Source organism: Uloborus diversus, chromosome 2 (assembly GCF_026930045.1).
Source record: "Uloborus diversus isolate 005 chromosome 2, Udiv.v.3.1, whole genome shotgun sequence".
Taxonomy (NCBI): Eukaryota; Metazoa; Arthropoda; class Arachnida; order Araneae; family Uloboridae; genus Uloborus; species Uloborus diversus.
In genome coordinates this window covers 178,709,090-178,730,965 of record NC_072732.1, presented here as the reverse complement: position 1 = coordinate 178,730,965, position 21,876 = coordinate 178,709,090, and the positions used below count along the sequence as shown (strand labels likewise).

General features: G+C 36.0%; 1 protein-coding gene across 1 annotated transcript in view; it reads right to left on the bottom strand.

Moving 5' to 3' along the window:
• The window catches only part of LOC129216682 (poly(A) RNA polymerase, mitochondrial-like), a 48,968-nt gene extending 27,317 nt beyond the window's left edge, over positions 1 to 21,651 (bottom strand). Inside the window, exons 1-3 of the mRNA XM_054850898.1 lie at positions 21,321 to 21,651; positions 10,098 to 10,294; positions 8,171 to 8,374 (exon numbers count right to left, since the gene is read on the bottom strand). Of these exons, the coding sequence (XP_054706873.1) occupies positions 8,171 to 8,374; positions 10,098 to 10,294; positions 21,321 to 21,558 (639 nt within the window). The 5' untranslated portion in view covers positions 21,559 to 21,651. The remainder of the gene's footprint in view (positions 1 to 8,170; positions 8,375 to 10,097; positions 10,295 to 21,320) is intronic.
• Between the last annotated feature and the right edge of the window lie 225 nt (positions 21,652 to 21,876).

The following is a 21,876-nucleotide window of genomic DNA, read 5'->3' as shown; positions in this document are numbered from 1 at the left end:
CAATTTGACAGATCCGATCTTGTTTATCAGAATTTTGTGAAGGGTCCGTTTTGTTTATTCGGGATTTTGTGAAAGGTCCGATTTGTTTGATCGGGATTTTGTGAAAGGTCCATTTTGGTTGATCGGATTTTTGTGAAGGGTCCGTTAACGGACCCAAATATCCTCTGGCCAGACTCCTGATGCTGTACGACCAAACTAGCGTGACTTTGGACGTTATCTTTTGCTTCTACACGTACAGTCTACAAGAAAAATAGCAGGAAGTGAAAAAATGAATAATGCATTTTAAGCCAGCAATTCTCCGCAGGCACCGGTCCGCGAGAAATTTTGACCGGTCCTCGAAGAATTATACCCGTTTCCAATAAAATAAAATTTCCTTATTTTATTTTTATTCCTAATTTTATGCATTAATATATCCATTACTTTACATACGTTTTGTTGTTTCTCTCCAAGATTTATTCGCTTATGAAAATTTACACAAATTAGCTGCTCTTATTTTTACATTCAAAGTGTGTAAGTCATTAATAACAATCTTACAATTAACTTTTGTACGTTTATTTTAAGTAGAAGGTTTTTCTTTCTGGCATTTGTTTTAAAAAAAAAAGGACAAAACAATTATTTTAGTGAAAAAAAAGTAAAAATTTCTACTGGTCCGAGTGTCAAAAAAAGATCGAGAAACGCTGCTTTAAACTAAAGAATATGAGAAAAAGTGGGTACCCCTGGCCTAATTACACCTTTTTTTTTCATTAAATGCAATCGTGTCAAGTGAGCTTTTGAGAACGGATAGTATCGACTACAGGGAATTTCGCCAATCGGTTGTTCGGCGTTTCCCGCGTAGTCACTCATACTCTAACAGGATTTAATTAATTGCCATACAATACGATTTGCATCAGCATGCGCCAGTATTCAATGCGAATTTCTATGCAATTAATTTAAAAAAGGAAAATATAAGATTTTCGAGTGTTCTTTTTAACCTTCGTTGGGGAATAATTTTCAGAAATTTTGCTTGTCCCTTCCGTAAGATAATCCCCAACTATGAACCCTAAACTTTTTCAAAACAAACTGAAGGAAATAAGAACAAATTGAAAAAACAAGAGAATATTTAAAAAATCTAAAAAAAGAGGGGAAAAAAAAGAAGATTTGCAACTGGCAAGGTTTCAATTTGCAGCTAATTTTGAGAATTAAAAGTGCATAATTTGACAAAATAATATGGATAAATGAAGGATGCGTGCAACTAAGACACAATTGAAAGTTAAAGAAACAATGATTCAAAGCAATATTTAATTCAGAAATATTTGGTCATTGAAGTAAATCAAACCAACAGAATATAGGCCATAAATTTGCCGTGGCGTGAAATGAGTCAGTCTTCATTTCGCACTCGTGGAACATGAACATGAACATATGTCTTATTATGGAACGCCTGGAGCTTGGAGCTCCTAAATTCCCTGTATAAAAAGTCTAAATAGGAAGTTTAAAATTAAAAACGACTAAAAAATTTAAAAATAAAAAATAATAGGAAGTGAATGGATAGGCCAATCAGAGGAGAGGATGGCTCCTCCCACCCTGGTGGCGAAATCCCGCGTAAGAATGGGGGTCAGTCTAAGATGGGAAGCCGAGGCGTCAACAGAGAGCACTTTTCTCCGCGTTCGCCTCGGTCCTGTAGAACTGCATCAATAAAGGTCGGGTCAGGTGGCGTTAGAGGAAAGCATCGTAGTACTTGACTCGCCCGTGTTTCCCGAATGGCAGAGCACCCCTACACATCTATCGGTATATTAATAAAAAAATATTAAATTGCCAATTTCCGAGCAGGGGAGGGAGACTGCCAGTCCTAAGATAGTAGAGGACTGCCAATACTAGCATGGGAACGGCGAACCGGTCCTAAGATGGTTGGCGTGCTAGTATAAAAGGGGAGGAAAATTTCCTTTCCACATAGAAAAATTGGGTAACTATTATGAGTGACTATGGAAAAATGGCAAAAACAAAAAAAGATATTAAAAAGGGGTATTGATGGCAAGAATTGCCCTCGGTCTTCGCCTGTTAGCTGGGTCGCTGTGGTCATAGGACTCAATTGCGTCCAATAAGTCATTATTAACGGTGTGTAATTTGGAATAAAAATTTCGACTGAGTTTCGAAATGTAGAATGGTAGCCGGTGTATACCCAGCTCTCTGTGAATAGCTTCGTTACGAATGTACCAGGGTGCATTAACAATATCGCGAAGAGCTTTATTTTGTTGGACTGTAATTTTATGGAGATTGCTTACTGAAGTTGTGCTTCCCCAGACGGGGCAAGCATAGGTGAGTTTTGGCCTCAAATATGCCTTGTAGATCAATAGTTTGTTGTCTATTGAGAGTATTGATCTCCTACCAATCAATGGTTGGAGGATCATTTTTTTTTGGGTGAATTCATGTTGGATATTAATAATATGAGTTTTAAAAAGGAGTCTATAATCAATATTTACCCCCAAGTATTTATAATTTTCCCCCCAAGAGACGGCTTTGCCGTCTAAGACGAGGTTACTTGCAGGTGCTGGGTCGAAAAAATGCATAGCTAGGCATTTTTCAGGGCTGGTTTGAATTTTCCACTTGCGTAGCCAGAGCTCCAGTGAATGTAGGTGGTTTTGTAGTGTGTTTAGGGCCTCGGCCAAATCGTCGTTGTGGGCTAGGATTGCCGTGTCATCAGCAAAAGTGTAGAGTTCTGTGTTAGAGAGTCGTGGGATGTCGCTCGTATAAATATTGTAAAGTAGGGGACCCAATATGCTCCCTTGCGGGACTCCACTGCATATGGGTCTCCTTGTGGAAGTAGTGTTTTTGATACGAACGACAAAGTGCCTATTCGTGAGATAGGACGTTATGATTTGTACGAGTGATGGGGGGGCCCCAAGGTGTACAAGTTTGTGTATGAGTCCAGGTATCCACACTCTGTCAAAAGCCTTAGCAATGTCAAGAAAGAGGGCTATTGAGCGTTTGTGATTGTTTTGTGCTGTTTTAATGGATTCTACGAGCCGTAGTAATTGATGGGTGGTGGAGTGTTTGGCTCGGAAACCAAATTGTTCTGGTGGAATTATGTTGTGGTGGCTAATCCACTTGTGTATGTGCATAGAGATGCAGTACTCAGCAACCTTGGAAAACACAGGCAAAAGACTGATCGGTCGGTAGCTTTCAGCTTTTTCGACCGGTTTCTTTGGTTTGTGTATAGTTGTAATCACTGCAATTTTCCAAGGAGCTGGGAAATATCCTAAATTGAGTGAGTGATTAATTAAAGTTGTGAGTGAGAAGATTGTGCGTATGGGTAGTTTCTTGAGAATAGTGTTTGTAATGCCGTCAATGCCCGGGCTTTTTTTGACTTTGGCTTTTTTGACATATTCTAAGATATCAGAGGGGTATACCTTGTGTGTGTTTGCGAATGGGCTTGTAAGGAGGTTATGTATCGTAGAGTCAACTGCTTGTTCTGTTGGTCTGTGATGTATGTCATTATTGGTGAATTGACGCTGAAAATGATCTGCAAAGATCTCAGCTTTTTCAGCATCTGAGTATGCAATCCCTGCCCGGCCTTCAATGGGCGGAATGTAGGTTCTATTCTCTCTTAGCCTTTCGACAGCTTTCCAGATGGAGCAGTTGTCTGGGGATAGAGAGGATAGATATGTGTTCCAAGATTCGTTTTTATGTTTGCGAAATTGAGTACGGAGTTGGCTGCAAGCATTATTGTAGATATTTTTGTCAGCAGGATCTCTTGTCCTTTGAAAAATTTTTCTCGCATGGTTGCGAGTTTTAATAAGTTTAACAATGTTTACAGGTAGTCGATGACGACAATTTTCGGTTGCAATATGCCTTGAGTTTTTTTCAAGGGCAGCAGTTATAGTATTATTGAGGTGGGAAACAGCATTATCAAGTTGCATCCCCGAGGTAATGTCTGCGTAGTCAAGGTGTGTGGAGATTAGATCGGAGGTGAATTTCCTCCAATCAGGGATGAGTTTGCGTGTCTGTGGTGAAACCAGGCGATCCACGAGAAAAATGAATTTTACCGGATTGTGGTCCGAGTTTAACATCGCAAGCGACGTTACCTCGAACCTATAAGGGAAACCCTTAATTAGTCCGAAATCAATTACACTAGTCCCGTGGATGTCTGATCGTGTAGGTGTAGGGGGAGCTGCTATCATTATATCCAGGCGATTCGCCAATCTGTGTATAATGTTGCCAATGGAGTTGTTAACGTAGCAGTTCCAAAGGGTGTGTTTAGCGTTAAAGTCTCCACATATGATAACGTTGGAATCGAGTGCGAGAAGTTTCCGTAGATCCCTCTCAATATCTCTTCTTCCAGCGCTTGTTTCTCTGTTTCGCCTATTGGGGGGTATGTAAATGGAGACAATTGTGACTGGGCAAATGACATCTGAGTTTATTTTAATAATTGTGGCTTCGACGGCTCCCAGAGTCGGTGTATTAATGTAGTGATGGGGGATATTATTTTTAATTAAAATAGCTGTTCCACCTGCAGCATAAGGGTTTCCCCTAACAGTGCGTGGGCGCAACACCTGCCTATCGTTACGATAGAAGTCGTAACCGTCAAAGACGGGGTCAGCCATCCCCTGGCCAAATTTGGTTTCGGAAATGGCTAATACGTCAGGATATTGATCTACAAGGAAATAATTGAGGTCAGGGACCCTGGTACGGAGACCATTTGAGTTCCAGCAGAAAAGGCGAAAACCCATCAGGCAGAAAAACTAGCATTATTGGCCTGAGTTAAGGCCTCAAAAATAATGAATATCTTATCCCACCCGGTGGGTGCCTTCTTAATTTCAGGAATAATGTTCCTGATTATATTAATATATTGCATGATATCAGGATTTGCGAAAATTTCTTTGAACTCTTTTATGAGATCAAAGAAGGAGAAGGCATTATCCGACACCGGTGGGGGTGTGGCTTTAGGAGCCACTGGAGCTCCCTCATTGGTTGAGCTAGTAGAGGCGACAGCTTCGGGCTTTTTGCCCGTGGCCGCATTGGCGTAGCTAAGGCCCGGCTTGACCTTGTTGAATTTAGGTTGGGATTTCGGATCCCTTTTAATGCCACCAGGATTTTCGACTGATTTTTGTGTAGGCTTATTTTGGAAGATTTTGCATCCTCGATAATTAGCCGGGTGCTTTCCTCCACAGTTACAACAAAGGGGAGTTGGAAGCTTCTCCTTCCCTTGGGGACACTCAGACGAGAGATGTTCCCCGGCGCATTTAACGCACCTTGGGGGAAGCCTACAATTGTAAGACGAGTGGTGCAGCCGTTGGCAGGTGTGGCACTGAGGAGGCCCCTTCCTCCTCTTGAATGCCTCAATCTTAACGATTGTGTGCAAGAGTCTCTCAATTTTGTAAATACCTTCCACTCCTTCAGTCTTCTTAAGAAGGAGTTGGAAGATGGGTATGGGGATATTTCCTCGTTTGGTGAGTTGCGAGACTCGCACCACCTGAAAGCCAAGGGCTTCAATATCTGTAGAAATGTCCGCCCGCTCCGTGAAAATGGGGAGGCCTTTTATCACCACTTTGAGTGGAACCTCAGCCCGATACGGAGTAACGTAATGCGGGATTTTTTGTTCCAAGAGGAATTTGCTAAGTTGTCTATGTTGATCACTAGAATCAACATAGAAATTAGCGAATTCATTGGAAATTTTGACTCTAAATTCAACTTGAGAAGCTTCCTTTAGTTTTTGAATCCAAGATTTATAGTCCGAAATGGGTAGCATAACTCTAATGGGGGGGGGGGGGCTTTCTTGCAGCAGTGGGGGCAGCAGGTGTCGCCTCTGCTTGCTCAAGCTCCATGTTGTTTTCATCATTATCAGGTTGCCTCAAGGCATCAAATTGGTTGCTTATTGTGGTCTCTTTGGGAGCGACCAATATAGGTTGTTTAGATTGCTTATTCGACTTTTTAAAGCCGTCATTGTCAGGTGGCCTTTTGGCCGCTTTTTTCTTAGTTTTGGACTGAGTGTCCATGGGGGGAATAACCTCCCCATTAGGTGGGGGGGTGTAATATGCTTCAAGGTTGTCATTGTTAATGACATAAGTATGAATTAACTCGTGCTCTGCCACGGGAACAAGAAAGCCATGCTTACCACGGGCGAGGAGATGAAGGAGCATCCGGTTTCTAGCCAACGTCCAGTCATCTAGATGAGTCTTGGACGTCATATGGAGCTCCATCTGCTCGGCGTGAGCAAGGTAGGCCTCAATCATTGCTCTCGTGTCAGGGCACGAGGTTGTGGAGCGTCTGATGTATGAGGAGTAGGCGACTGTGATTTGTGGAGTTCCCACGATTTCCTGAAGGGAGTGCCGTTCTCTAATATTATCAAATCCAGATCCAGATTCCGTTGTCGATGTCGATGCCATGTCGTTTCCGTATAAATCAATCGGTGAAGTCGTAAGAAAGTAAGCTCTCAGTAGGGGGAAGCTACGAGGGAAAGTCCTGAAAAGGACTGTAGCAGCCACGCAAAGACCTGACCCGCCTGTTTATAAAAACACAGATCACGCCCGGTCTAATGCGATTTTATCTTTATCACGTGCTCATTATTTTTCTTGGATTTTGGATAGCCACCAATCACAAGCCTTTCCTCTCCCATCCCCCCTCTGACACTCTCAAGCAAAAACACCTCACGCAGCAGGCAAAAAGATAAGATGGGAGAAGGTGAAAGAGGGGTAGGCTTCCGCGTAGATGCGTACACATTTGCGGTTAAAAAATATTGTGAAAAGGCTGCCTTTTTATAAATTTTTGTGAAGGGGCTGCTTTTACGAAGCGGAATTTTGTGAATGAGGCCACTTTTGCGATGGGGAATTTTGTGAATGGGGCCACTTTTGCCATGCGGAATTTTGTGAAAGGGCCGCAAAGCGCCCCCAAATTGGGGCTGGATCGACCCCTGGTAATAATATTTCCTGGTGAATTTCCTCCTACAGGGATATGTTTTCGGCAACCTGGAGCTTATCCCTGAGCCACCTGGGTGGCAAAAGGAATTTTTGTTTGAAAATTTTTATATTTAGGAAACAATTTAAACTGACCTTACATGACAAGAAAGCCCTTCAATGCTGTTTTACAAAGCTGTTTTACAATGAAATGCTGTATGAAAATAAGGTTTTTCGCAGCAACCCAATCGAGGCTCTTTTGAATAATATAATATGTCTGAAAAACTAGCAGCGTACAAAATGACGACAAACATGCAGCAGAAGCAGTGATTGGAAAATTCATAAATCACTTATGGTATTTAGGGGATAAACTAGTAGCTTTGTGTGTATTGGATGAAGGAATTAACTTTGAAGACAGGAAAAGACTAGTCCAAAAAATGCTTGTGATAAGGAAGACGTGTCTGATGACTTTAACAAATTTCAGAGATAACAGTATATGATTTAGAATCCTTTTTAGTAAAGATCTTCCTCTTCATAGAATCAATTACAAGTCAATAAAATTGTTTGATTAATTGCAAATACTAAAAAAATTTTTCCTATTTGATCCTGATTCACGGCAAAATGTTTAAGCTATTTAAAGGGAAGAGAGATTGTTAAAATACTGAAAATTGTGAATGATACAACTGAAAGAGGAGCAAAATAATTAATCGAAGAATTTCACAACTAATTTACCAAATATGAGTCACAAAGCAATTTATTTTAGACTCTCCAAGACTATTGGAACAAAAATGCACACAATAGAAATACATTGAGAAAAGCGTACGATTAAGGAAAATTTCTAAAGCATTATTTCATTCTTATGCAACGTAAAATCTTTAGGTGATATAAAGTAATTAAAATGGTTAATTTTAGTGCTACCTCACTGTAGAAATATTTTGCAAACCTAGGTGAAACGATGTACTGGATCTGAAGTAAAAACTCGGAAGATTTGTGGGAAAATTATCAAAAGTGTTAAAGTTCAACGGCCTAGGGGCACGTGTTATTATTGAAGGATCGAGTTCAAATTTTGCACACGTTACTTTTTATTATAGTGTCACAAAACTAGGGGGCGTCACTTGTTGAATTCCGAAAAAATATTTTTCCCATATAAATAAGGACCACCCTAATATATATATATATATATATATAGATATATATAAAATTTTGTTTTGTTTTTTTAAATTGGCTCCATCATTTCTGTTCACACCATAATTTTTTATCCCATCTATATTTTTGAAATAAGCAAAAAAAGAAAAAAAACTCACTGTCCCTAAATTTGACTGAGATGCTTCAGGTTTAGCATCTTCAATTATATTCACATCTAGTTTTTGAAGCTCATGTTTATTTTTCCTTTTATACTGTATAAGACGGGAGAATACAGGAAAGGCATCCAAAATATTACTGCATTGACAGGAGGAAAGTAGACGATCCACAGCTTCCTTCTTTGAGAACTCAATTAACAGGAACACCTTTTGGTCAGAAAAAGAAACAGTATGTTTTTTTTCTCACGAAAATATTCATGAAAGCACAAAGATATTTTCTCACATAAAGAAAGAGGATAGAACATTTAAATGTACAAAATAGTATATAAATAAATAAATAAAGAGCATAAAAGCTTCTTTCTGTACACTATTTGCAGAATGAAAATCAATTACTTTCCAGGACTCTTCATATTAAAAGTCCAAATTGTACAGATGACATTTATGAACAAATGAAACATGATTTACATTACAAGTCAGAGGTGTATTTCAAAGAATTTAATTTTATTTATTCAACGCTGCATGAAAAATGAACGATACCTATTATGCGTAAGTTTGGATCATAATCATGAAGCCTCCAAACCTGGGTTCAAGATTTTTTTTTTCTTTTAACCGACTTCAAAGATCTTAGATTTAACGAAATTGCATTTATCAGCAGACAGGATACTTTAAGCCAGCGGTAGGTAAACTAAATTAACTGACGATCTAATTCCCAAGTTTAACGGACACTAGGATCAGCTTCCTGGTAACTGGCAACATCCCGTCAAAAACAATGTTTTCCCATTTTAAAAATTTTTAAACATTGGTGCCAAATTTTAATTGTAATCTATAGTTCCCTCCCCCCATCCCCGAATTACTGCCATTATTGCATATTGTAATATGACTGTTGTTGAATAAATTATGATAGGCTGCAACAATCTCTGAAAAAAAGAACCAATTTTCTGCTTTACCAGTTTCAAAAGGATTAAAAGTTCAGAATAAATCAATGAATTAAACCAAATCTTGTAAAAGTATTTCCAACATAATGCCAAAAAGAAGTTTGTGCAAGAGAGGCAGAGTTTGGGGGCGATCGTTATAAAAAATACCAGAAAGGGTTTAAAAATAAAAGATAAAATTTATTAAAAAACATAGAAAAAGTAAACCTAATTAATATGTCTTATTGAAATCAGTGTAATTTCTCTAAGTATTTCATATATGCTTGCTAAAGGTTTAAAAAAAATGTAATAATCTGTGGTGTGTTGTAAGAAGTGCTCATATTCTAAAAACTATCTTAAAGTTACAAGTTCATAGGGTTTTCATAATCAAGTATGTTTTAAGCAAAAAATATTAAGTTCACTAATTATACTTTTTGTTGCCATACACTTATATTAAAGAACTGCAATTTTTACTATGTTCCTTTTATCATTTCTGAAGTAAAACAGTAGTGAAAAAATAAACTATTTGGATATATTACATAAATAGAGAGATAGACATAGAGGCACCTATGTAGTTTTACTAGTTATAACTCAGGTGCTAAATGCAACATATTTTAACAAAGTTCTAAAACTATACAAAACATTTTTTTCAGTTAAGAATTTAAATCAATGATTTTTTAACTATCCAATTTAAATCAAGCTGATTTAAATTAACAAATTATGCCACAAACTAAGGAACGTCATTTCTATATCATCAGTTATAAGTGAAGCATGAAGACAAGTACAAACCAGTGAACTAGAAAACAAAGTTATATTTACAAACATCAAAAAATAAGTTTAATTTGAATAACAGAAAATAGAAATTTAAATAAATACATCATCATGTGACAAACTATCCACTCAATTTGGGCGTTGTTATTTCTTACTTTAATTGATTTACTTTTAAATTGGAAGCTAACAACAATGTTGCAAAAAAAAAAAAACACACGAACAGCTTTGAAAGGTAATAATATACTTACATTATTAGATTCACCAGAGTAACTGAAAACTTTTTCAATATCACCGAAGTCTTGACAGAGTGCACATGCAGGTAGAGCATCTGCTTTGCTTGGTAGTTCTATTAATACTGAATGTTGGGCTTGTCGTTGTCGTAAATGTAATTCGTTTTGAAAGGTAAACTCCATATCAATTTCTTTCTCTTTTACATCTGATTTTACTGCAATGAATGTTCAAATAATTGAGCATTAACATTTAATATTGTAATATGAAAGTACTAGCAAAAATACCCGGCGTTGCCCGGGTCAGTAATAATTGTGAGAAACAATCGCTACTTTGTTTTGTTTTCTGTTTTAACTGAAAGAACTCAAAACACACTGCTTTGACGTGATTAAAAATCGAGCTTCTTCCTTACCCATAAAAGTAAAATAGCAATAAGTATAAACAACGAACGAGTATTCATTTAGAACGAAAGCACAAATTGAAGCATACAAAAATTTGAAGAATTTCCAAAATATGAACTAACAAAAACAAAGATCACTAAAAAAAAATGTGCGCTTTATTTAATTAAATAGTACACACACAAAAAAAGAAAGAAAAAAAGGCTCTCTACTATGTTTCCCTAAGTGTGAAAAAAGTAGAAATTCCGAATGTTTAAATGACTTTAAACTCATGTTTGCTCCGGAAAAGCCTTGATTCAAAATTTTCATCATAATTACTTTTAATATTGCTGTTGTAAGGCAACGAATTTTCTTAACAATGGGTTTTATATTTAATTATTTAATGGGGAAATTAAATGACATTTACCGTTTTCCATCACAACATTTTTAAACTAAGTTTTTTAGGAATAAATTATAGCCTAAGTTGCTCCCTGATAATGCAGCTATCTATGGTGAAAAAATGGTTGATATCTGTCCAATAGTTTTGAAGATTACCCCAGACATACATACACACAGAAGTAGCCATTTATGTATAAAGATGTAGTTCTAATACTTTTAAATACAATTTATAATATCATAGAAATTAGAAAAATATTCTCAAGAAAATGTTAGGCAGGGGAGACAAAGGAATTGTATCGAAATTGTCATACCATTCAAAATATAAAGAAACAGTTAAACTTTCAAAACAAGAACAAATTAAATAAACTAATAGAATTTTTTTTAAAGGATGTGAATGCTTCAAAAAGTCTAAACTAGCTCAAAATGTACGTTAAATACAATTTATATAGTAATCAAAATAATAATATATTCTCATTTTGCAGTGAATGAGTACTCCAAGAAAGACAAAAGATGAGAGAAAAAATGGCCCTCCACACATTTGCAGGTGGTAGGCCAAGCATTGATTTATATATTTTTTGTTTTTAATACTTTCTCCAAAACAACTATAAGAACCTGTTTTAATTGTGTGAATTCTAATTTCAATACGACTAAATGAAGGAGATCAGCAAACTACAGTCTACTAGTATAGCTTATAAAATCTAGCCCGCTGCTTCTCAGCTCAATAAAACAACAAAGTCATAATGTTTAATTACACTGTTAAAATTTCTTATGTATTTATATTTTGTGAGTTTCTATTTTCAAAAAATGCAATTAGGTTTAAATGTTTAATACCATCATGTAGTTCAGTTCTTGAATTCTATCTAAAGGGCATTATTCTACTAGATTGTGCTCCTTCCACTAGAATTGTATATCTACCAGTAGCGTCGCTAGAAATTTACTTCTAAATGGGGTAAAGGATAATTCGGACTGTGCTATTGGTAGATGCAAATCAGGGGTCTGGCCAGAGGAAATTTGGGTCCATTAACGAACCCTTCACAAAACTCCGATCAACCAAACCGGACCTTTCACAAAATCCTGATCAACCAAAACGGACCCTTCATAAATTCTGATAAACAAAAACAGATCTTTCACAAATTGTTTATTGAAAGAGCAAATAACAAATCAAAGTAACATATATTTCCGTGCATAAAAACCATCATTTTTGGAACCATTTTTAAAGTTAAATTAGAGGTATCAGCTCATACAAAATCTGCTAATTTTTTTTTTTTTTTAAATCGGCACTCTTGTAAGCGACAAATAACCACCTATGATAAATAACTGATAAATAACTACTAAGGCCAAATAAATGCTTGTTGTTTGCAGGGCCGCGCCAAGCCTGATCGGCGCCGTCGTGCAAATGTCTTTTGAGCGCCTTTATGCTCTGGCGTTCGAGGAAAATATAGTTAACACCTGGTGGTAGGTTTTGTAGACAAATATAAAACGGAAAAAAATACGTTTAGCATTTAGTTTATACAAAAAAAAGTTAATATTTAATTTCGCAATATGGTGTACGTTTTTACTTCATATCTCGAAATTATTTTGAGTTTAGCAGCTCCTCTGATATTCTAATGCGTTTTGGAAGAAGAAAATATATTAATATCCAAGTTAAAGCCAATTTGAATATCTATAATCTCTAAGTGATGAAAAATTAATAAAACTTTTATATGTCTGTCAAAACATGACAACAAGAGCAGTGACGCAACTAAAAAATAGGTTTAGAGGGCACAAATTGAAAAAAAAAAACGCTTTTAATAAGAGGGGTCCGAGGATTCTCCTCAAAAATGTTTGAAAAACGCAATTTTTTACGGGGGGGGGGGGGGAGGGTACAAGGCGATCTGCGGAAATTTATAGAAGTTGAAGCCTTAAAACATGATTGTATAGTTCATATCTATAGACGTTAGAATAAGGAATGGAACTCTGAGATTACCCGATCGCTTTTTTTTCTTTGAAAATTAGACAGAAATCAATTCCCCTTTTCTCCCCACTAATTTTTCGAAATTGAACAAAAACGCAATTAAAGACACTTTGAAGATTTTTATAAGAAGGGAATTATGGAGCTCCCCCCCCCCCCTCCGAATTGTTTTTCAAAATTAAAGTCCTAAAAACCTAAGCAATATTCTATGATATTAGGAGAAGTGGTTCAGAGACTATTCTAACTTAGGTTTTTCAAAAGACTTATGAAAAATTTAATATGATATTTAAGAAAGGAGGTTCGGAGGCCTTTGCCCGAAGAATATTTTCTGAAAATGAAGTCTTAAAAACGTGATTGTAAGACCATATTTGGTGACATTAGGGCCGGCATTCTTTCGAAATTGAAGCTCTAAAAACGCAATTTAAGTGATTTTCGAACGGAGTTTCCAAGTGATGTTGTTTCGGATTCAAGAGCTTTCTTGAAATTTTGTAAAATTGAAGATCTGAAAACAAAATTTGAGATGCTCCTAAATGCTTTTAGCGGAAGGGGGGGGGGTGAGAAGCGGAAAATTTAATTCGGTAAATTTAATTTCTGAAAACAAAATTTGAGATGCTCCTAAATGCTTTTAGCGGAAGGGGGGGAGAAGGGGGGGGGAGTGATTCCGCAGAGTAGCATTTTGAAAAATTTCTTATTTTCAGGCGAACTAGAAAAAAGAAAAGAAATAGGACGGAGGGGGAGTAGCTGACCAATTTGTGGATATTAAAGTTTTAACCGAACATCATTAATTTTTTTTCCTTATTAAAATCACTTTGTTAAACGCGTCCCCCCACCCCCTTTAGAAGTAAATACTTTTGAAAAACATTTAACTAAGCATTCTGAAGGGGAGGGGGCATGGGGTGATGCAACCAAAGGGGTGTCCTCTGGACAACTCTGGTTGCGCCACGAAACAGGAGGTGACTGATTATATTACTGAATTAATGGATAATATTGCAGAGTGTATATTGCAGAGTATATTCCGCTTTAAAATCTGATACTGAAACTTGCCGTTAAAACGAATACTTCCAACTTACGAAGTCGTTAAAAAGGCATTGAATTTAATGTCTAAAACAAACACATTGTCCAAAGCTCTTTCTTAAATTAAATGCACTAATAGTTAAAGAAAATGGGGATGAAGGAATTGAGTCATGGTCAAGTCGTTACTTTTCGGAACTAAAAGTTAATCTAAATTATTGTCTACAAAAAATGCATTTTACTCACAAGTAAATAATATGCAAATGTGCTTACCGTATTTTTTAATGTATGATAACATGATGCAGTGAAATTACCAAAGACTAGTTAAAAATCACAAAAAGACATATTGCACGAATTATAACATATTCACCGCAAGAACAAAAATGGGGATGGGGAATAGCAAATTTTTTGCGCTGCTTCGTATGCTCAACCCAGTGAAATTATAGACATAAAGAAATAACGTTCATGGCTCCACATATGAAGAAAAATGCCGATGTATGGCATTAAGAGCCATTGTCTGTAAGAATCAGGCAGTTTAAAGCATTTGTGATTGTTGACATTTTTAATTTTTTTTATTTTCACATATGTTGTTCCTTATCATAAATGTAATGTAAATCCGAAATTTGAGCTTTGTCTGACTCACCGTTTTTGAGAAAACAATTTTTTTTTTGTTTAGGGGGCATGGCACATTTTTGCCGGTTTTTCAAATTTGCAGATTTTAATGTACTTGTTGCTTGAAGCGCCCTTATAATGACATGGATTTTTCAATTCCATATTACTATATGGTCTTGTTAGATACTGTTACAGCTGTCAAATCGGTGACACTACGAGGGCGACGCCCACAAACTCCGTTTAAAAATGAACAAAAATGAATTTTTTTCTATATTCAAGGCCAATTTTTTCAAAGCGCCTTCATGATGACACCAACATTTTTAGATCATTTTCTAGCCACACTTACATACATCAAAAATATGTATCAAAATCGGTGTCACTATAAAGGCGCCAGAAGATATTGGAACTTTTATTCAATAAATTTCACAAAAACACAAATATTTAGAATCTAATTTCAACTGTCGCCCTCATAGCAGATATCTGATACTACATTAGGTTGATAACCAACATGCTTGTCTAACATTTGCACAAAAAAAAATCGGTGTCACTCCTATCAGTTTTGGAAATATAATCGTTCCAAGTTAGTACCTTATGACGTTTTTTTTATATATATATTTATTTAATATTTTCGCACCCAGATTTTTTTTAACATATTTATTTTTTATTTAATACAAAGAAGTGTACCTTATAACATAAAGAGCTTTGGGCAGCAAGAGTTTTTTTTTCTTAAATAGAAAATGCCCGTTTTGATATAGGTACCAGGTGGATCTATTGTGCATAACATGTCATGATAAGGAACAACATATGTGAAAATAAAAAAAATTAAAAATCCCAACAATCACAACTTGCCTGATCCTTCTTACAGACAATGGCTCTTAATTAGCATCACGTGTTTTCAGTGTAATAGGTTGCGCTTCTGATTAGCATATTCAGACACAACAAGGCATTTTTTCCCCCTTATAGATAGGCAGCAAGGAGGATTGTTTGTTTTAATGAGCAGTATAATTTTACAGGTACTTTAATAGAAAAATGAATAGTTCAATTTTATTTTTTTGGTTGGGGATTTTTTCTTTCATTTGGAGCATTGATTCGTAGAGCTCGGCGCCTTTTTGGCTCTGGCGCCGTCGTGCGCCACACGACCTTGCACATAGGGACGGCGCGGCCCTGGTTGTTTGTGTCTTTGAAAGAAATTAACAGCTACAGCTGAAAGTCAGTTTGGTTTATAATTTTTCTTGTTTGTTTTAGGCAACAGTGATGTAATAAAAACTTCTCTGAAAAGTCGTAAACAATTTTCTCCCTGCTCATGATTAAATAAACAGTAATACACAGTGAAATAAACTTAAAACTGCAAATGATAGAAGAGGTGGGGTAGAGGGGGGGATGTGATCACTTCAGATAGAGTTACCAACTTCAACGGATTTACATTACATTCATGATAAGGAACAACATATGTGAAAATAAAAAAAATTAAAAATCCCAACAATCACAACTTGCCTGATCCTTCTTACAGACAATGGCTCTTAATTAGCATCACGTGTTTTCAGTGTAATAGGTTGCGCTTCTGATTAGCATATTCAGACACAACAAGGCATTTTTTCCCCCTTATAGATAGGCAGCAAGGAGGATTGTTTGTTTTAATGAGCAGTATAATTTTACAGGTACTTTAATAGAAAAATGAATAGTTCAATTTTATTTTTTGGTTGGGGATTTTTTCTTTCATTTGGAGCATTGATTCGTAGAGCTCGGCGCCTTTTTGGCTCTGGCGCCGTCGTGCGCCACACGACCTTGCACATAGGGACGGCGCGGCCCTGGTTGTTTGTGTCTTTGAAAGAAATTAACAGCTACAGCTGAAAGTCAGTTTGGTTTATAATTTTTCTTGTTTGTTTTAGGCAACAGTGATGTAATAAAAACTTCTCTGAAAAGTCGTAAACAATTTTCTCCCTGCTCATGATTAAATAAACAGTAACACACAGTGAAATAAACTTAAAACTGCAAATGATAGAAGAGGTGGGGTAGAGGGGGGGATGTGATCACTTCAGATAGAGTTACCAACTTCAAACTTATCACCTTTTAGCGTCTGGGGCTGCAATGTTTAACTGTTATTTTGGGAGAAAGTTTTGATTTTCCAATGCTAAAAAGAATAATTAACTTTAAATAAACTCTTTTATTTACCACTTTTTTTTTAGATGCCTACATTTTGAAAGACGCAATCGTTTTACATCTGATATGAGAATCATGTTTCATTCTTCAACTGTATCCAGATATAAATGATATGTTTATCGACTCTAAAATAAAATTCTAAAATATTTTATCAAAAATATTTCTTTTACAAGCCGTTTTTATACTTTTTATGCCTTGACTTCAGGATCGCGTCCACTATGGGAATCGGATTTTTCGAATTTTCGATGTTTAGTACGCTTTGTAAAGAGGTAAACAAATAAAATCTTTAATTTTTGTAAAAATCACAGAGTTTATAAGTTTTAAACGGAATTCTGTGCTCTTAAACAGTGTCTTGGATAAAAAGTTAAATGCTGCCTGAATTATTTTTCTTAGTTATTTTAAATACTATACAAATAACATTTCTAGTATAATTTAACATGATGTAGAATGGTAGATAAATATTGATACTTGAGGGGTGCCCATCTCCCAGTTAGCAATGCCTCCACCCCCCACTCTCCTCGAATACTAGAAAAACACCCAAGAATGATTCTCAACAGAAAAGAGGGAAAACTGTCAGTGATGCAGTTTCCACCATCTCAAGATTCTAAACTTTCATTTTTAACAAAAAAAATTTTTTTTTTTTTTTTGCAAATTATTTGATTTTGTACAAAATTGATTTTTCACAGAAAACCGACTGTGAAAAACCCTGGACAGACCCCTGCAATTGATTATATTCAATGTTATTGATTTTTGTCAGAATTGAATCTGCCCTTTAATATTTCATTTAAAAATTCATTATATTTTTTTGTGCTGCATTTTATTAGAAATCAAGGATAATGAGACCTTGATTAGGAAAAGAATACAAAAGGAGAGTCTAGAGGAATGGGACGGTGCTGTATTTATTATAGAATAAAATGTGAAAAAGTTTCCCAGCTTGTCCAGTAAATAGAGCAATGACACTCTAAAGTGTGCTATATGTACTACATAAAAATTTTCGCATTTTATTCCAGCATGAATGCAGCACTGTCCCTTTTTCCTGATGTTCCCTACAGACAGAAAATGTTGGAGACCATTCCTTCCTAAGTGATTAAGGCATTAACACGTTGACTGCCAACTACAAGATAACTTGTAAATTGCATTTTTTTTTAGGATGCTAACTACGAGTTATCTTGTACTTGATTACTTGCCATTTCTGAGCAGGGGGGGGGGGGGGGCAAATAAATTATTTTCAAAATTAAAGGCTGAAAAGCGAAATTTTTCGTATTGCATGTGTGTTTAATGCTCATACATTAATTTTGTTGCGAAAAAGACCTAAAAAGTTATTGCACCCTAATTTTGAATCAATCAACTTCTGGGTTTATCGGATTTTGAGCAAACAGACAAAAGATTTTGTTCTTGTGACAGAAAATTGGAGGCTAAGTCAGAAACTTATATTCAGAATGACAAGTTAGCCAGGAAATTCTATGTAAAAGGATAAGCGTTGCCAGTTTTTTCTTTTCTCCTTGAAAATTTGCCATTTATCTTAAGTTGAGTTTCATCCAAATAATCTTTGTCATAAACATATGATTTCTCAAAATTTTAGCTTTATCTGATGGGGAGTGGCATTACTTCATGTAAGGCGAAATGTTGTGTTGAAATAAATAGCGTTAAGGGAGTTCAACTGAATATAACTATAAACAATGAGTACATAAACGTGGTTCACATGAAAAATACATGTTAATTTAGAATAAAATTTGTAAATTATTCTTTTTGTAAGAACCACGGGAAAGGACCAAAATTTAGAATAGGATAACTCTCTGTGAAACTTCTTAGATAATTTCCCAAAATAGTTTTTGTCCAAGACTTTACTACTTGTGAGGAACGTTACCCCACGTTATTTCCGTCACAGTGGAATACAAATCTTACTTCAGTGGTATAGAAATTACAGCAACCTATATCCACTGCATTGATAGCCTGCAAGATGAGCACATGAATGAATACATAACATACAAAATTAAGATCCACATTAATTAAATTAAAAATAGCAATATACAACATGTTAGAGCTATAACTCACTTGTATAAGAGATGAATAAATGAAAATTTTCTAATTGTTTAGGTGAAAAGAAAAAAAAATAGAATTAAAGTGATCTTAGACAGACTAATGACAAACATATTATCCAAGATAGAAGAATCTAAGTACGAAAAATGTACAGCAAAAATCTGTACACGGTACAGTCGAAATTCGACTAACACGATCATCGTAAAAATGCTCACAAATTCAAGATTTTTTTTTTTTTTTTTTCCATTATTTATAATCTTGAGTTTTCAATGCAAATACAAATACAAATACAAATACAAATGTGACGACCAGCAACAGGCACTGGGCCCAGCTAGGCTGGTCCTAGTCAATTAATTAGTCCCCAATGAAGATCAATGGCCCTCTTAAAGCTATCCACTCCCTTGCTCATTACCACCTCTTCCGGTAAGCTATTCCAAGTGCCCACGACCCTGCTAAAGTAGTAGTTTTTCCTGATTTCCAAGTTAGCCTGAGATTTAAATAGCTTAAAACAATGACCCCTTGTCCTGCTTTCCCCGCAAAAATTTAATCCATTTACATCATTCATTTTGATAAATTTAAATAACTGAATCATGTCCCCTCTGACTCTCCTTTGCTCCAGGCTATACATGTTAAGCCTATTAAGTCTGGTATCATAATCTAAATCTGAGAGTCCCCTTACTAATTTAGTTACCCTTCTTTGAACCCTTTCCAATACAAAAATATCTTTCTTCAGATAAGGCGACCAAAACTGAACAGCATACTCCAAATGAGGTCTTACTAAACTCCTATATAAAGGCAGAAGAACTTTCTTAGATTTGTTTGAAATAGATCTATTGATGAACCCAAGCATTTTGTTGGCTTTGTTACTAGCAATACTGCACTGTTGACTAAACTTGAAGTCGTGATTTATAAAGACACCCAGATCCATAACATTTTCTGCCTGATTTATGACTGAACCCTGTAAACGATATCTCATACGCTTATTTCCATGACCTAAGTGTAGCACTTGACATTTCCCTACATTAACTGCCATACCCCATTTATCTGCCCACTTAGTAATATGATCTAAATCCTCTTGCAGCTGTTTTACTTGTTCTTCATTTTCGACAATCCCCATAACTTTTACATCGTCAGCAAAACAATTCATGCATCCAGAAATATTATCATTGATGTCATTCATAAATATAATAAACAAAAGAGGCCCTAAAACTGATCCCTGAGGAACCCCACTTAAAACATCACTCCAATTAGAATGATTTCCTCTCACAACTACTCTTTGCTTCCTACCAGTAAGCCAATTTCTAACCCAAAGTAAAGTTTTTCCTCCTATTCCAATGTCAGCTAACTTGCTGAGAAGAGCAACATGCGGTACCTTGTCAAAAGCTTTTTGAAAATCAATATAAACAACATCCACACATTTTTTGTTATCTAAAGCTGAGGTAACCTTGTCGTAGAAATGCAATAAATTAGTAGTACAGGATTTACCTTTCCTGAAACCATACTGCAAACTAGTCAACAGACTATTAGTCTCTAAGAACATCATGATCTTAATTTTGATCAAAGTTTCGAAAATCTTACAAATCACCGAAGTCAAACTTACAGGTCTATAATTCCCAGCAATACCTTTAGACCCCTTCTTGAAGAGTGGCATTATGTTAGCCAGCTTCCAGTCCTCTGGCACCGTCCCCGAGTTATAAGAAGCATTGAAAATATTCAAAATAACATCCACTAATTCCTCTGCACATTCAACTAAAATTTTTGGATAAATATTATCTGGTCCCGGAGCTTTAGTTGCTTTAATCTTTTTCAAATGAAATAAAACCTCCTCCCTGGAAAATACAAAATCCTCAAGCTGTATAATAGCTTGTGTCTTGTTAGTGTCAACTGTTGAGATACAGTTATCGTTAAACACACTGGAAAAAAAGTTATTTAGAACATTTGCAATATCCCTATCGTTTTGGATTAAATTTCCATGCTCATCAACCAAAGGCCCAATTTGACTGTTTCGAGCTTTCCCAGAATTAGCGTAAGCAAAAAACCTCTTAGGGTTCCCATCAATGTCATCTGCCAGCCTTTGCTCCAATTCCCTTTTCTGAATCCGTACCAAATACTTAAAATTTCGCCTTGCCTTACCATACTGGAGCCTTTCCGCACTCTGACCAGTTACTTTAAACTTACGAAAAGTGGCTTGCTTATAATTAAGAGCTTCTTTAGTCTCCATGGAGAACCACATGGGCCAAATTTTGGTACTAACACCTTTTCTCCTAAATGGAACATAGTCCCCAACGGTTTTAGCAAGTTTATCCTTAAATTCCGTCCACTGCTGATCTACGTCGCTATTTTCCAACCCTGACGAAAAAACCTCTTTCAACCTCTGCCTAAGTGCAACAAAATCGGTGTTTCTGAAATTGGGCACAAACCTAAAATTATCATCTTTGCACACTTCAAATTTAACCCGGAACCTAATGCTGTTATGATCACTATCTCCAATATGCTCCCCTACACTCAACCCCTGAACAAAACTACCTATGTCACAAAAAACTAGATCCAAAATGGCCTCCTCTCGAGTTCCCTGAGTTACAACTTGATCTAAGAAACAGTCACCAATTACTTTTAAAAATTCCTCTTCTTTGCCATTACCAGGATAAAAATTATTCCAATCAATACCCGGAAAATTGAATGAATTTTCTCACCTTCAGTAGAACAGCGACGCCTCGAGTCACGTGAATATTTACTGCCAAATGTGTTATGATCCAGAGAAGTATTGTTTAAACTACATATTACACGATTCCAGAAGAAACTAAAATTTGCAGAAGCAATACTTTTCTGCATGATGTGCATTCGTCTACAAAAAATATTTTCCTGTAGGAAAGACGACTGAAAATTAGAAATAAAGATACCATACTTTCGGAGGATTCGACACATAGCCATAATGACCCAAAGTTTAAATATTTAAAAAAAATGTAAATTCAGTTTCTTTTACAATGTTGTATTAACATGAGCGAGCACGAGAATCGAAGCACATAAGAAATTTCAAAACAAACTACCAAATGTCTATGGCACCGGCTAATCTTCCGATTCAAGGAGCAAGTCTTCATTGACTCTCTATCCTGATTGGGCAAAATTCACCTATCCTGCTTCGGCATATAGGCATGTTCGAATGGTTTTTACTATTGAAGAGTGTTGAAGTATCACGTGATGTACTTAGTCTCTCTGATCCACGTCCCCACAAACTCAAATTAGTTGACA